We start from the raw sequence: 16,386 nt of genomic DNA, 5'->3' as shown, positions 1-16,386 counted from the left end.
CACATTATTTGGTTCTACACTGATGTGCAGTGCTTTAATATTTTTTTTCTTCTCTACTAACAGAGCATGGAAGGCGATTTCCTTACCTTGTCCCTGGGGGCATGGATGGAACTCCCAGGCTTGGATTTCTGCAAGTGGTTGGCTGCACAGGGGGTTGAGGGCAAGCGTGCCACCGTCCACCACGTGGCACAGTACTACCGGCACTACGTGAAGGCCATGGACATCGAACACAACTTCTCCAACTTCACGAACGTGACGTCGGTGCGACGCCTCTCGTCCTTCAACGACACAGAGTCCCGCGACGACGGTATCTCCTCTCAGGAGGAAGCATCTCTGCGGGATGACAGCAGTACGTGCACCAGCCTTCAGGACGAAGGGTGCGCTGACTGCCGCGAACTCAGGGAATCCCGTGCCCACAGCGAAGGACCGAGTTCGGGGGTTCGGCTTGTTGAGGACACGAACGCCGAACTTAGTTCGAATACTTTCTGCTGCGGGCTTCCTACGTGTCTCTCAGCCTCCGCGACGCCCAAAGCAGAAGGTACAAGCTTATGGGAGGTCCGGTGTGCTCGCCTGGAGCAGGACAAGGAAGGCTCTATCAGGCGCGTAGAGGAGCTGACCTATGTGACACCGAAAGTCGTCCTCGCCACGGGGACCGCCGACCTCCCGAACAACCTTGGCACCCCAGGGGAACATCTTCCTTTTGTATTGCATTCCCTCCGAGAAGTTGAAGAATCTCTAAGGTCGGGTGCCCTTGGAGAAGGGGATCGGCTGCTGGTCGTCGGAGCGGGCTTGAGTGCTGCGGACGCCATCATCGCTGCAAGGGCAGCGGGGGTGAACGTGGCCCATGCTTTCCGACGAACCGCCACCGACAAATCTCTTATCTTCAACAAATTACCTCGGTCGTTATACCCCGAGTACCACGAAGTGTATAGTATGATGAAGGGCTCTGAGGCCAAGAACTACTTAGCTTTGCCGCGCCACAACATTCAGCAGATCCTTCCGAGTCATGTGGTGCGGCTGGAGGGTGAAAACACCTGCGGCGCCATGGCGGTTAATGCCGTGGCCATCCTTATCGGCACCAGGCCGGACTTGTCTTTTATCGAGGCAGGAACCGTTCTTGGCGAACAAAACATGGACAGCAGTTCGAACAAAGTGCCCCCGGTCCAGGTCGATGCCTTCAGCCACGAGTGCCCCTCCCATCCCGGTCTGTACGCCATGGGTCCCCTCGTCGGTGACAACTTCGTCAGGTTCCTCCAAGGGGGAGCCCTGGCCATTGCCAGCTCCATTATGGGGCAGAAACGAAAGTGAGCTCCTTGCTCTCAGTTCGTATTGGCCACACGACACATCAGACATGTAAGCTAAGGTTCTTGCAAGACCTTAAGAAGCTCCTGTTGATGTGGAATGTGTGCCTTTTGTTGATCTCCCTCCCTCTCTCCCCTCTGCATACCATACCAGTTACCCTCTACGAGAGTCGATTTTGGTAAGCGAATGGGGCTCATTTTGTTAATGCACAATGAGTTATAGTCAAAACACTTGGATTATGAAATATATATATATATAAATATATCTTTTTCTGGCACAGTTGACGAGAGGCTACCAGTCAGTCATGACTGTAGTGCTTTCTCCCCGAAGTCACACCAGTTCTGCTGATTTGATCAAAGTTCACAAAATTTGCAAATGGTGTAAATTCATATTTTAAGCATATACTTGTAATGAAGTGTTCCAGAAATGTCATGACACAAGGCCACATTTGGCCCTCTTAGGGGAGTCACAGGAAAGTGGTCTTAGGCATTAGGACTAATCTCCTCCTTTATTTCTGGTGGCAATCACAGAACGTCATGTTACGTCACAAATGTAATGGTTGGCATTCAGATGCACTTGTGTGTGTGTGTGTGTGTGTGTGTGTGTGTTGATTCACCATTATCATGGCTCACGTGCTGGACTCGTGATTGACAACTATTACCCTTCCGGATGAGTTTCGTAGCTTGTATAGTCCGATCCATGGGTAATACTCATCTTGCTCAAGTGGAGCAGTAACGGGGTGCATTTACGTAGTGAAAGCTGAGTGGATTGTGAACCTGATATCCCAGCGCTGTCAGCTTGAGACGCTATCTGTTGTGTGCCGTGTGTATGTGTGTGTTCGTGTGAACCAATTTTTATAGATGCATCAAAGTGTGAATGCGTTGTTTGAAATAGTATCTCGGAGTGTTGAGCGTAAGATGTGAAGTCAGAATGCCATGGTGTTAGAGTTCGAAGATGATAAGAAGTGGGTGTGGATTTCATACGAAATTAACATTAACAAAGGGACTCTTGGGTGTCAGAAATCGTCTTAATCACTTTTCGATCGGAGTTTCCTCAACCAGGAGGTTCCTTTGAGGCCATGGTTCTTAGGGCCCCATGTGACATGGCTCCCCGTGCCATCCCAGGTTTTCTCAAAGCCTCCTCTCAATTCGAGTCTTCTACTATTTTTAATCCTTTTCCATTTACAGTGGTAAATGTGAAATTAATGAAGCTAAATTCATTAGTTGCCATCAGATAAAAAAAAAATCTTGTTTCATTGGATTGTAAAACTTGCATTTGATATAATGCCCATATGTATTATTGGGGAGGGTAAAAGTGCTTCATTGTCACCAAAAGAAAGAGGGTAATAATGAATTCTTTGAAACATGAAATTTAGGTTTCATTTAAAGCTCACTTTGGCCCGCGTCCAGAGAAGCATGATAATTTTTGCGATCATCCTTTTCGTTATGTACTGGTATTTCATTTGATACATATACACTGAAATTCCTCCCCTAGAGACCAAGTGCCTCCCGTTTGTGAATCACAACTCAAAAGTTGAACAAGATCTTTATGAATTAGCGAGGAGAATGAGTTGAGATAGACGAATAACTATTCAATGACCACCAGAAGTCTCTTTTTTTATACAAGTCCAAAAGTTGGCAGGCACTGTTTACCACAAAAGTAAACAAGCGAAAGTGCAGTGTTGATATCGAAGACTAAAAAAATATCATGATGCACCAAAGAATATTGTCCACTTAAGGATTTTGAACTGTACGTTCATGGGTTACTCATCACTTAACATCAGTCATAAAGAAATTCACTCGATAGCTTGAGTGCAAGGAATATTTGTTTTATGTTCTGTCCAGCGTAATCACCAAGTATTGATGAATATGAAATTTTCGAGAACACAAAAATCATTCTTACGAGAACTCTGGAACTCAGTGGGAGAACAATTATTGTGCAGGCACAGTCTGTTCTCTCAACATAGAAAATTGATACACCGAAAACTAGAACCCAAAACCGCTGAGACAGCTGTGGACAATACAATGTCCATAATTCCTATGGCTTACGGAAAAAAATGTCGTACTATTTATGACCAACACCACACTGAACCTTTTCATCACTGACACAGTGTGTAAAATTAGTTGTGGCCAACAGAAAGTGATGTTATTTTACAGATGATGAGGTGGAAGGACCTCCCAACTTTTCTGAAGAGAACGTAGTTGTAGTTTTACCACGGCAGATGCCCAAAAGAGGCTGGTTGGGAGCATACCATCTTGCCTGCTGACATCAACCAGCGTTGCATATGCATTCTGCTATTTATCTCATTACTACCTGGGAAAACCACTCGACAAGTATAGATGCGTTTCGACAGTTTGAGTGCATTTGCTAGGAAAGTTGATGTTGGGAGGCGAGTACTGTACACTTCCAGCCAGTACGTAGGTGTCTTGATTGTGGGCAGAAACCATCCCAGACAAACAAAATCGTCTAGTGTATGCCACACAAGAATCTGTATGATGGGTAACCATGTTGAAAGGGAGGCAGAGATGAGTACCATTCATATACAGTGGATTGTCACCCTTTGATACAGTAACGCGTTGTATGGATTTCGTATTGGCAATTACTGGGCGTGTGACGGGTGGCGGGTTTTCCGAGGATACAGGACAACATTGGCGAAAGTAAGCGCCAGGTGGGGTTAGCTCCTCACTGTCTTTTTGAACACCAGTTGATCAAGCCTCGTTCATACCGGTCCGGGTCTGGCTCTCCGTTGAATGAAAAGACCTGGAATGAAAAGACCATTCACCTGGAGTGTGAACTCAACTAGGCATGATCCGAGGGGCGACTCTGGTCTCGGTGGATCATCTCGGCCGCTGCTCGTCTCTGGAAGCTTCCTTCTCAGGGATCCCGTTTTCTAGTTGCCCTTTTATTTGAATACATATATGGATTCATTCACTCATTCATTCGTCCATTCACACACACACACATGCAGATAAAAACTTTCGGGCAAACACCAGGATGGGTTCGAAAAGAAGGAGATTACTGTGAGAGTGGACGGGGGGTTGCTTTGTGGAGAGCTCCAGCAGCAGTATTACAATGCTTATTATGAATTCTAGATTTCTCAGTTCTTTCAAAACTTACTACTGTAAGATTTTTTTTTTTATATTTAGCTCGGGGTTCGGTATATTTATAGATTGACACTAAGGTGTTGTGATATGACTTTGCATTTACTGTTGTCCTTGGATGATAACACACAAGTTGTAAAGCAGGCTGTCTGGTGATAGAGACAAATTGGGCGGGTTGTGTTCAGTTGATGGCTTGCAAAACTTGCAAACATGATATTTTAATTATTATATCATCCATGTTTTTATTCAAAATATTGATAATGCTATCACATTCGGTATCATAATTATCATTATCACCATGAACATGAGGATCACCACCACCATATTGATCATCGTCACCACTACTCTGATCATTATCATCATCATCATCATCATCATCATCATCATCATCACCACCACCACTACCACTACCATCACCGCCGCCGCCATTCCTATCATAATTATCTCCCCCATTTTTATCTCCATAAATGCTGACGTGTGTTGACATGTGATTATCGTAATCGACAAATCCACGTCGATTATTGGAGTTGTTATGCTATTGGTGTCGGATTTGATGCTGTAATTTATGTATCACTGTCTGGAGTGATCTGATGGGCGACTGAACTCCAACAGGCTCATTTATTTTATTCAGGTATTGTTTTATTCATAGACACGCTGGGCGATTGTTATTTTCGCCTAAATGAAGCCTTTGCTGAGTGTGGTCCGTGGTAGAATGAACAAAAACAAATAGAGCTTGTAGTTTGTTCAGATGAAAGATTGTAGGGCCATTTTTTTTACGCTGGATCAGGAAGAGCATCCATGCTTTCCTTCAAAGTGAGTCTGTGGGATAGCTTTATCCAGCCTCAGTATCTTGATATGTTTTCAGTAACAAAATCATATCCTAAATGTATTTCTTTTTATGAAAAAATGACAAGTGGAGGAGTTTATAAAAAAAGTATTTCTTACAAAGTGCCCTAACATATTCACGCACCAAATAGTTGAAATATTCGACTTTTATCAAACTGGAGAAGAAATGTTTGGAATATTTCCAAGTTAAACATACCCAAATTTTACATAGAATAGACAGTATTTTTTTATTTCTCAGATGCTTGGGTTTACACGAGCCCTTAAGAGGGATGATAGAATAGATATTGTGAAATATAGTACAATGAAAATCTAATTAAACACAAGAAAACCATTTTATTAAGTTCCACTTGCAAATGGGATAATTTTTGTCTTTTTACTTAATAACAGATTAAGGACAGTTTAAGGCGAAAATGGCTTTGAATCTGAGGTGCGTGTTGCTATGCTTATTTTAACCTTTGTGTTACTTAGACTGAATTTTAGTTTATTTCGTAAGGCAAACGATGGTGTTTGATAACAGGTGTGACATTTGTAGTCCATGTATAATGGTATTATTTTCTCCCTCAAAAGAACGATATTTTCATATGGAATTATTAGGGCTACTTTTCTTGTAAGGGTTTGCGTGTCAATGCAAGGTGGCGCTAGATAGTAGCCACTTTTATTGTATTTGCAAATCAGGAGTGTTTCTGTTGCCATTAGGTGTTTGATTTATTTTATGAACACTATTGTACTGAGCCAATGCACATTACATATGCTCTTATAGATTTATACTAATTTCTCTCCATGTTTTCTCTGTCCAGTACATCCATGATATATATATATGTGTGTGTGTATATATATATATATATATATATATATATATATATATCTATATATATATATATATATATATATATATATATATATATATATATATATATATATATATATATATATACACACATATGTTTGAATACTTGTTATATGGGTCACAAAGTTATCAGTACACAGAGGACCCGATCCTTTCTGTAAACTTCAAACATCTGCTTATGCTAACAATTAGTATTTCAAGTTCCTTTGTATCATAGTGATTAATTTTTTTACGTATAATTTACACCGATACATTAGTGATCCAAAGTACATGGCAGATGCGCACACAGACGCATACCCATCATCAGAGTTTGCTTTAGTTATTACTCATGCAAGCCCAGGTGATGTGATTTGGTTTGAAGATCTAGTTTTGCCTTTGTGAAAACAAAACTGTTGAATCAGATTCCCTTTCATTCCATTTGGACAGTAAATACTTGGATGAATGTAAAAGGTGCGAGAATTGTGATATTACTTAAACATTTATGGAAAATAATTGGGAACAAGTCGGAAAAGTTGTTGGCAAAAGTTTGCGAATGGAATCTTCCAAGTGGATTCATCTGATGGAGTGCAATGGTTGAAAATGGTGCGGACATTTCTCAAGTGATTATACGTATGTCAGAATAAATTCCTATCTTATTGAATTCGTAATATCATATCATGTTAGAACTACGATAAACTGCATGAAATTTTGATAGATGTACGGATGTAAAATGGTAAGCTATCATGTTCGGCATTATATCTGACTCCACATTGTAATTTATCTTATAATTGTACTGTATTTGATATTGGTGACTGCAAAAGAACAGAAGGGAAATTGGCATGATATTCAGGCTTGGTTGCACATATCATTCTAAAAGGCATCTACGTGTACAACAATGACAGTTGGGTAACTTTAGATTTGTTCAACATTATTATGTTCTATATTTGATGGTAGATGTTCGTGGCCGGTACAAATAGTTCACTGAATGCTGTCAAACTTCCTTCTGTTCGTGTGGAACAGGATCCTGAACCTAAATCTATTGGGATCAGAACATGTAAAAGGAGAATCTAACCCAACTACGGAGAATCCAGTGGTTAGTCATGTTTTCCAAAGCAAAATTGAAGACAGATCAAAAGTCTGTAGGACAGCAGTTAGTATTTTAGTGAACCCATCCAGGAGTATGGTATATGGGAGAATTTAGATGAGTAGCAGTTTGTCATCATGATGTAAAATCACTTAAGTTAATGTACAACTTAATAAATTGACTTGCAAAACCAGATGCGAAGAAACCCGTGTCTACACTTCGATAGTCACAGCATAGCTGATAGAGTATGGTCACGGTGCTGATTTGTAGTGGCACACCCAGACTTGTAAAGGAGAGGATGATAATACTGAAAAAATTAAGGAACAGAGAAAGTCCGGTACTCCAAGATATTCTCCAGTGAAGAACAAATAACATATTTAATAAAAACTAAGTCTCATTACTGTGTTTTCCTCACCTACCGTTTAATTGATTGAGGAATGACGCTCCATTACACGAAGCTTCGGCGATGGCATAGGTCAGCTAAAATTTACCTACGAGCTGTGTTAACATGATCCCTGTTCTAAATTTACTAGTTCATAACAACACTAATTACACCGTGTAACACATTTTTTTTGTTCTCCGGTTCTGTCGTTTCCTGGTTTGCTATATCCCATTATTATATAAGAATAAACATCACTTGTTCAGAAGTTTGGGTTTGCGATCAGGATTTTGATACAGTATTTTGAAATTTTTCATATTTTTCAAGATGTATTTTCCTAGTTTATTAGTTAATATAATTAAATCAACAGAGTATAAATTTTACGACACAAACTTATCAGAAACAAACAAAAACAAAGGGCAGTGATAAGACAAACACGTCAGAAATTACTGAATTTGCGGTTGTAGTACAGGTTGCACTACCGTGCCCTTGGTACCTCTGCGCTATGTCCATATCTTCGTGGAATCGCTCAGCGCCGTTTAAGAAAAAAGAAAGGAAAAAAAAAAAAATTGTGGAGTGGTCTGTTGGCTCTAGCTAGACCCGTTGGTTGGAGAATTTCGGGGACCTTTTCTCACCTCGCAACTACCCTTCCAGCGTCTTCTTACAGTGCTCACAAATAGTAGTAAGGGGCCCAAGCAGCGTTTTCTACACTGCCGTGTAGAATGGGAGAGTGTTGCCATACCGGGGCATACATTTTCCTCGGGCGTGTGCCGACTTTCATAGCAAGACATACTTGTCAAATTTTGACAAAATGTCGGTTCTATTTTTTTATATTCTTGAATGTATATATGGCCCTCATGCCTCAATTTATTTAGTAGAATATAAAAATTCTTTTTTATATTATTATCGCAAAAAGAAAGCTAAAACTAGCGCATTTTTTTCTACACCCTAAATATATATTACCAATAAAAATCATATATTTTGATATACCATTTATTATTTGATAACTAGTTATATTATTTTTAAACAACAGCTTGAATTTTTAAACGTTTTGAACAGCCTGCTGATATGCAGAAACAAATTCCTCGCGCAGTTGCCACATGCCGTTATTTTTCTACGTTTTGGTACAAAATCTACGAAACGGCTGCCCTGGGCCCAAGGGTTGTCCTGGCCCCCAGTTAGAATTCTGAAGTACTTCTGGTAGGTTTCACAAACCTCCACCGACCTTTCCAAGGAGAATATTTTGCTTCGCTTATTTATATAGGCCTACTTGCCGCATATATAACAGAAGTCAAGGGGGTGCCGGCGGTTTCGGGTGATTTCGGCCCAGGTTTTTTTCTGGGCCGAAATCACCAGAACTCTGCAGGGTAGGACGTTTCGGCCAGACCTCCAAATGTTGCTAGTTTTATTTACTTATTATTGAAAGAAAATATATTATTAAAAGAATGAAAAAAATTACTTATATATCATTTCAAGTAACAATATTTTTTGCACATACTGTGTGAAAATGAAATGAAATTTATGAAACAAATTATCTAAATTGAAATTATACAACTTTCATGCGTAGACTAAGGTAAATGGTGTTATTGTTGCACAAAAAATTGCCTAACATTGATAACATATAACAAGGAGTCTAGGGTTGGGTTGTTCAAAAAACTAATTCTGGCGTTAGTTTATCTTGATGTTAAATGTCATGGTAACGCTCTGTGTTACCATGATGTTTAATGTCAAGATAAATTTAACGCCAAGATAGTGCAAATTTTTTTTTTTGAACAACCCAGCCCAGAAGTTCAACATCATTAGTGAGCATGCAGGAAGGGAGCGCATCGAATGTAGGATGCTTCGGCCACTGACGTTTCGGCCAGAAATCTGCAGGGTAGGACGTTTCGGCCAGTACTCCAAATGTTGCTATTATTATTTACTTATTGTTGAAATAAAATATATTATTAAAATAATTTAAAGGATTACTTATATATAATTTCAAGTAACAATATTTTTTGCACATACTGTGTGAAAACGAAATGAAATTTACGAAACAAATTATCACCGAGCCGAAATCACCTTGGGCCGAAATCGCCTGATCCCGGTGCCGGCAGCCCCTTGAAGCCATCTGAAAATATAGAAATATATGCAATCAGAAAATAGGGATCTTATAGATCTGAAAGTATAAATCATAGACATGTTAAATGAACATACACGTATAAAATAAGTAGAGTAATTCAGGCTATGATCAAATTTTGAAAAAAAAAAATAGTTTTAGCACCAAATTACACCAACTGCACTCGGAAGTATGACATAAACTACTTTGACTGCAATTCTTATATATATATATAATACACACACACACACACACACTTCAACGAACGGACGGCATAGACGACGTTCTGAAGAAAAAGTGAAATTCGTGGATCCCAAAGCAAAGGAAGTACTTATTGTTTTTACAGGGTGGGGGGGAAATTGCTCGTGGTGTAGGGAAAGTAAGAAAAAAGGAGAAGGGGAGGGATTACTGAGGGAAATGGAAGGAAATGAGGAAGGTGAGGACTTGGCTCAGGCAGGCAGACGAAATCTAAACAAACGAGGGCCGGACCAATTTAGCGATGATGAAATGTCTAACAAAAATGTAAAGATTAGAAGTATAGATAAGAGCAATACAGTAGAAGATGATGAGAATATTTTCCAGGGATTTAAAGAGGGTGGGGGGGACACAACCCCCCCACCCCCGATTAACAAGACTAGAAGAGAAACTCGATAAGATGATGGAGCACTGGGAATTTAAGTTCGGTCACGTTAACAACATTGTGCAGAGAGTTGAAAAATTGGAAGAACTAGAGAAGGCAAACAAAAACTTAACTAAGGAAATTGAAGAATTAAAAAAACAGTTAAAAGAAGTAAAAGAAGAGAATAAAGTCTTAAAGGAGAACAAGGAGGGTTGGAAAAAATCCAAGAAAATAGCAGAGATGCAGCATTCACTGACATAATCAGACAGCAAATGAATGAACAAACTGAAGACTCAGTTATTAAAGTGATGAGACAGAAGGAGAATATAGTAAGAGACTTAGCAGACAGAAAGAAATGTATAATTATATTAGGAATGGAAGAGAAACATAACCCAGATAGAACCACAAGAATCAAAGAGGAAAATGAAAAAAGTAAGAAATTTACTAGAATTAGTTCAGGAAGATGAACCAGAAATAATGAAACAAATCGAAGAGAAATTCAGGCTTGGGAAATATAGTACAGACAAGACCAGACCAATTAAGATTAAATTCAGGTCACAAACTACGGCTGAGAATATCTTATCCAAAACAGGGAAACTAGCAACAAATGAACAATATAAAAAGGTATGGATAAAAAGAGAAATGAATAAAGAGGAAAGAGAGGAAGAAAAACAGAAAAGACTTGAAGCTAAGGAAAAAAAAAAACGAGATAAGAACGGAGTCAGAAAAAGAGAGATTTTATTGGAGAGTAGTGAATATGAAACTAAAGAAAGTCGACATACAAGAGAAAAACAAAAGGGAAACAGAGAACACAATGGAAGTGGCAGAAAACTAAGAGTGTCTTACACAAATATAGATGGATTAATAACAGGATTGAATGAGCTCAATGATTATTTGAAGGAAACAGAACCAGACATAATGGGAATTGTAGAAACAAAATTAAAAGGTCCACTACCACCCAACAGTGTAGGACATAATGCATATAATTATTGGATTAGAAACAGAGTGAAAAAGGAAGGGGGTGGAGTTATGTTCCTGACTTAGAAGGATATAAACGTGAAGTGTGTCACATATGGAAAGAATACAGTAGAGATGATAATGATGGAAGTAGAAGACAGAGATAAGAAGAGCAGAAATTTTGTGATAAATTATGTGCCCCCGAAAACAGCCTCATGGGAAGAGAGTGAACATAAAAGTATGTTAGAGGAGACAAAGATAGCATTAAACAAGATAATGGAAGAGGGAGGAAGAATAGTTATGATGGGCGACTTTAATTGCAAAGAAACCTGCTGGGAAGAAATGACAGTAAAGGGTGGAGACGGCTCATGGGGAAACGCTCTACTTGAGATGGTTACTGACCATACAATGACACAATGGATACAGGAGAACACTAGGTATAGAAATGAAGAAGAGCCATCGAGACTAGACCTAATAATTACATCTGAACCTAGAATAGTTGACAAAATTGAATATAAAACACCAATAAGTAAAAGTGACCACATATTGATTGAACTGGAACTTAATGAAGAAAAATATATGAAAAGAAATGAACAATATAGAAAAAGAAGAATGATGTATGAAAAAACAAACTTTGATAAAATAAGAGAATTCTTTCAAAAGGAAAACTGTGAAGAAATATACAAAGAAGAAACAACAGTAGAAGAGAAATGGAATATTTTGACAAAAATTTACAAAAAAGGAGTGGAAAAGTATGTCCCAAGACAAAAACAAGAAAAAGAATATGTAAAATGCTGGTACAACAAAAGTTGTAGGGAGTTAAAAGACAAAAGAGACAAAGCCTGGACCAGATGGAAAAAAGACAGAAGACCTGAAAAATGGAAAATATATACCTGTTATAGAAATGAATATGTACAAACGTGCAGAGAGGAAATGAGGAAATATGAAAAAGATATCATAGAAAAGTGTAAAGATCAACCAAAACTATTCTACAGATTTGTAAACAATAAACTGAAAAACAAACAAGACTTGGAGAAATTAAGACAAGAGGGAGTTGAATACACTGAGGAAATGGAAATGGCAGAAATTATGAACAAACATTTTAAATCAGTGTTTACAAGGGAGAACATACAACCTGAAGAGAACGAATGGAAATAGAAAGTCCCCCCTATGGAAGAAATAGAAGTAACAAAGAATGAAATATTAACACACTTGAGTAATCTTGATGTCAGAAAATCGCATGGACCAGATGAAATAGCAAACTGGATACTGAAAGAATGCAGGAATGAACTGGCAGACAAAATACATAGCATACTAAACAGTTCCTTGAAAGAAGGAAAAGTTCCAGAAGATTGGAAAAAAGCAAATATAGTACCTATATATAAAGGAGGAAATAAAGAAGAACCTACCAACTATAGACCAGTCTCTCTAACAAGTACAATAACAAAAATTTGTGAAAGAATTATCAAAAGTAGATGGGTAAAATATTTAGAAAAAAAAAAGTGTTAAATCCAAGGCAATTTGGATTCAGACAAGGACGATCATGCGTCACCAATTTAATATGTTTCTATTCAAGGCTAATAGATATAATACAAGAAAGAGATGGATGGGCGGACTGTGCATTTCTAGACCTAAAGAAAGCTTTTGACAAAGTACCACATAAGAAGTTGCTTAAGAAATTAGAAACTGAAGGAGGAATACAGGGAAAACTACTAAATTGGATGGAAGACTTTTTGCAAGAAAGAAAAATGAGAGTAGTGATAAGAAACCAGCACTCAAAATGGGATGAAGTAATAAGCGGTGTTCCGCAGGGAACAGTTCTGGCCCCAATAATGTTTGCTATATATATTAATGATATTGATGAAGGAATAGAAAGCTATATGAGCTTCTTTGCAGATGATGCAAAACTACTGAAAAGAGTGAAAACTGAAGAAGATTGTGAATCACTACAGAGAGATCTAAATAAAGTACAGGAATGGAGTAGGAAGTGGGAGATGGAGTTCAATACAAAAAAGTGTAGTATAATGGAATTTGGAAAAAGCAAAAACAGAATAACAGGATCATATAATTTGGGAGAAGAAGGAATAAAAAAAGTAGAAAATGAGAAGGACCTGGGAGTCATTGTTATGAATAATATGTCACCGGAGAAACATATAAATAAGATTTTTGGAGAAACTTATAATTTAATAAGAACAATCAAAGTTGCATTTACATACCTGGATGAAGAAATGGTGAAGAAAATCCTAATCACCCTGATAAGACCAAGATTGGAATATGCAGCAACGATATGGTCACCAAGTACAAAAAAATGTATAAGAAAACTTGAAAGAATACAAAGAGCAATTACAAAATTGGCACCAACACTCTCAAAACTATCATATGAAGAGAGACTAGAAAAACTTGAACTACAGACACTAGAGCAAAGAAGAGAGAGAGGAGATTTGATAGCTATTTACAGAATCATGAAAGGCATGAAAATTACTGATAGAGAGAATCTGATAAAATGGGATGACAGAAATACAAGAGGACACGGAAAGAAAATAAAAAAAGACAGCTATAGAAGAGATCTGAAAAAGAACAGCTTTCCTCACAGAGTAATAGACAGTTGGAACAAGTTAGATGAGAAAGTGGTGTGTGCAAAAACAATACAAGAATTTGAAAATAGTTTAGATAAATTGAGATATGAAGACGGGAGCCTACGAGCATAGGTCCCCTTCCCGTAAAATACAACTAGGTATAACTAGGTAAACACACACACACACACACACACACACACACACACACACACACACACACACACACACACACACACACACACACACACACACACACACACACACACACACACACATATATATATATGTATATATATATATGTATATATATATATATATATATATATATATATATATATATATATATATTAAATGCTAGTGGCTATCCGAGAATTTTTACAAGCCCCAACTTAAAACTGTTTAATGGCATTTATCTATTTATTTGGAACCTAAGTAAAAAAAAAAAAAAAAAAAAAAAAAAAAAAAAATGATTACAAGCCAGAAACAGAGAAGATTTTTTTTACATGGTGTTATGTAACTACTGTATATCAAACCTACACAACCACGTATGCGTTTATCTGCTCAATGCTCACATATAAAATGTTTTAACAGATCTTGGCTGTGGATTTTTATCCACAACGAAGTTATCTAATTCAGACCGAATGAGAAATAACTAGATTATCGCATATGATACTTTCCCGAGCTGAATCACTACAACAATCCATGAACAATTTGTCTTGCATTGCAACCAAATGTCGACATACAGAACGCACGAGTCCTGAGAGATTTCGTATCACGCAACATACTGCATAACGTAATGCCTACAATTTTCATATTAATTCATGTTCTCTAAAATTACTGGACAGGATGGCTGGGAGAAATTTCCACACTCAAAATACATCAAATCACCCGAATGTACGGAAACTTTCCTCTCCCACATCTGGCTTTCAATTCCTTCGTAGCCCGTGGTAACCCTCTTCCCCTCCCGGTCCTCCTCTTCCTCTATGCCAGTAGTTCTCAAACTTTCCCATCTAACGGAACCCTTTCACTGGTACTCGGCGGAACCCCCAACGACCCCCTCTCACCAAATATAGATGAACCCACCCCCGTATAGTTGGAACTCTACCCCAAAACACACACAAACACACACACACACACACACACACACACACACACACACACACACACACACACACACACACACACACACACACACACACACACACACACACACACACACACACACACACACACACACAAGAAAGACAGTTATAGAAGAGATCTGAAAAAGAACAGCTTTCCTCACAGAGTAATAGACATTTGGAACAAGTTAGATGAGAAAGTGGTGTGTGCAAAAACAATACATGAATTTAAAAACAGTTTAGATAAAATGAGATATGAAGACGGGACACCACGAGCATAGCTCCCCTTCCCGTAAAAGACAACTAGGTAAACACACACACACACACACACACACACACACACACACACACACACACACACACACACACACACACACACACACACACACACACACACACACACACACACACACACGTCGGTCGAAGTGACAACGAAGTTTGGAACTCCAGGAAAATTTCAAGTTTCATCGACCTCAACAACGATGGAGTACCTTTGTTGTATTAGTAGGGAAGGGGAAAGCTCGTGGTATAGTGGGAAGGTGAAGAAAAAGGAGAAAGAGAGGGATTACCGAGGAAAATGGAAGGAATTGAGGAAGGGGACGAACGGGCCCCGGGTGTTAGAAGTGGTGTAAATAAAAGGGGTGCAGAACACACAGACGAAGAAGAACAAGGAAGCAGAGGTGTCAAAAGCAGAAATATAGATAATAGCAGCTCAATGGAAAGAGATAATTGCTTCTATGGATTTAATGAGGAACTAGTAAATCTAGAGGAAAAGCTAAAAAAAAAAAAAAAAAAAAAATGAACGAAGCATGGGAGGTTAGGTTTAACCAATTAACAATAGTTACACAAAGAGTTAATGAACTGGAAGAACTAAAGAAGGAGAATTAAAACTTAACTAAAGAAATAGGAGAATTAAAAAGACAGTTAAAAGAAGTAAAAGATGAGAATGAGGAATTAAAGAATAATAATAAAGAGAACAAAGAGTTCATAGCAAAAGAAAGACATGGTTGGAGAAAAGTCCAAGAGAATAATAAAATTGTATTTAGAGATATAGTGACACAACAGATGAAAGAAACTAAGGACACAGTTATTAAAGTGATGAAAAAGAAGGAGAATATAGTAAGAGACTTAGCGGACAAAAAGAAATGTATGATTATATTAGGGATGGAAGAGAAGCATAATCCAAATAGGTATACAAGAGTAAAAGAGAAGGAAAAGGTAAACAAGATATTGGAAGTAGTTTAAGAGGATGGACAAGAAACAGGGAAAGAAATTGAATATATAGAATAGGGAAATACAATACAGATAAGACCATATCAATTAAGATCAAATTCAGGTCACAAACGACAGCAGAGAATATCTTAGCAAAAACAAGGAAACTAGCAGACAGTGATCATTATAAACAGGTATGGATAAAAAGATAGATTAATAAAGAGGAAAAAGACTAGAATCTCAGGGAAAAACGAGAAAAGAACAG

At 38.2% G+C, this 16,386-nt stretch overlaps 1 protein-coding gene across 2 annotated transcripts in view; it reads left to right on the top strand.

The window, feature by feature from the left end:
* LOC143039885 (oxidative stress-induced growth inhibitor 2-like) overlaps nucleotides 1–7,556 on the top strand; it is a 100,543-nt gene extending 92,987 nt beyond the window's left edge. For both annotated transcript variants that reach the window (XM_076210205.1, XM_076210206.1), the window contains exon 5: nucleotides 64–7,556. In XM_076210205.1, coding sequence (XP_076066320.1) covers nucleotides 64–1,308 — 1,245 coding nt within the window. In that variant the 3' untranslated portion in view covers nucleotides 1,309–7,556. The remainder of the gene's footprint in view (nucleotides 1–63) is intronic.
* The last annotated feature ends 8,830 nt before the right edge of the window (nucleotides 7,557–16,386 follow it).

The sequence above is a fragment of the Oratosquilla oratoria genome, chromosome 27 (assembly GCF_046742065.1).
Source record: "Oratosquilla oratoria isolate Oo_2021 chromosome 27, ASM4674206v1, whole genome shotgun sequence".
NCBI classification, from domain to species: domain Eukaryota; kingdom Metazoa; phylum Arthropoda; class Malacostraca; order Stomatopoda; family Squillidae; genus Oratosquilla; species Oratosquilla oratoria.
The sequence above is the reverse complement of the archived record's forward strand: the minus strand, read 5'-3'. Positions and strand labels throughout refer to the sequence as shown.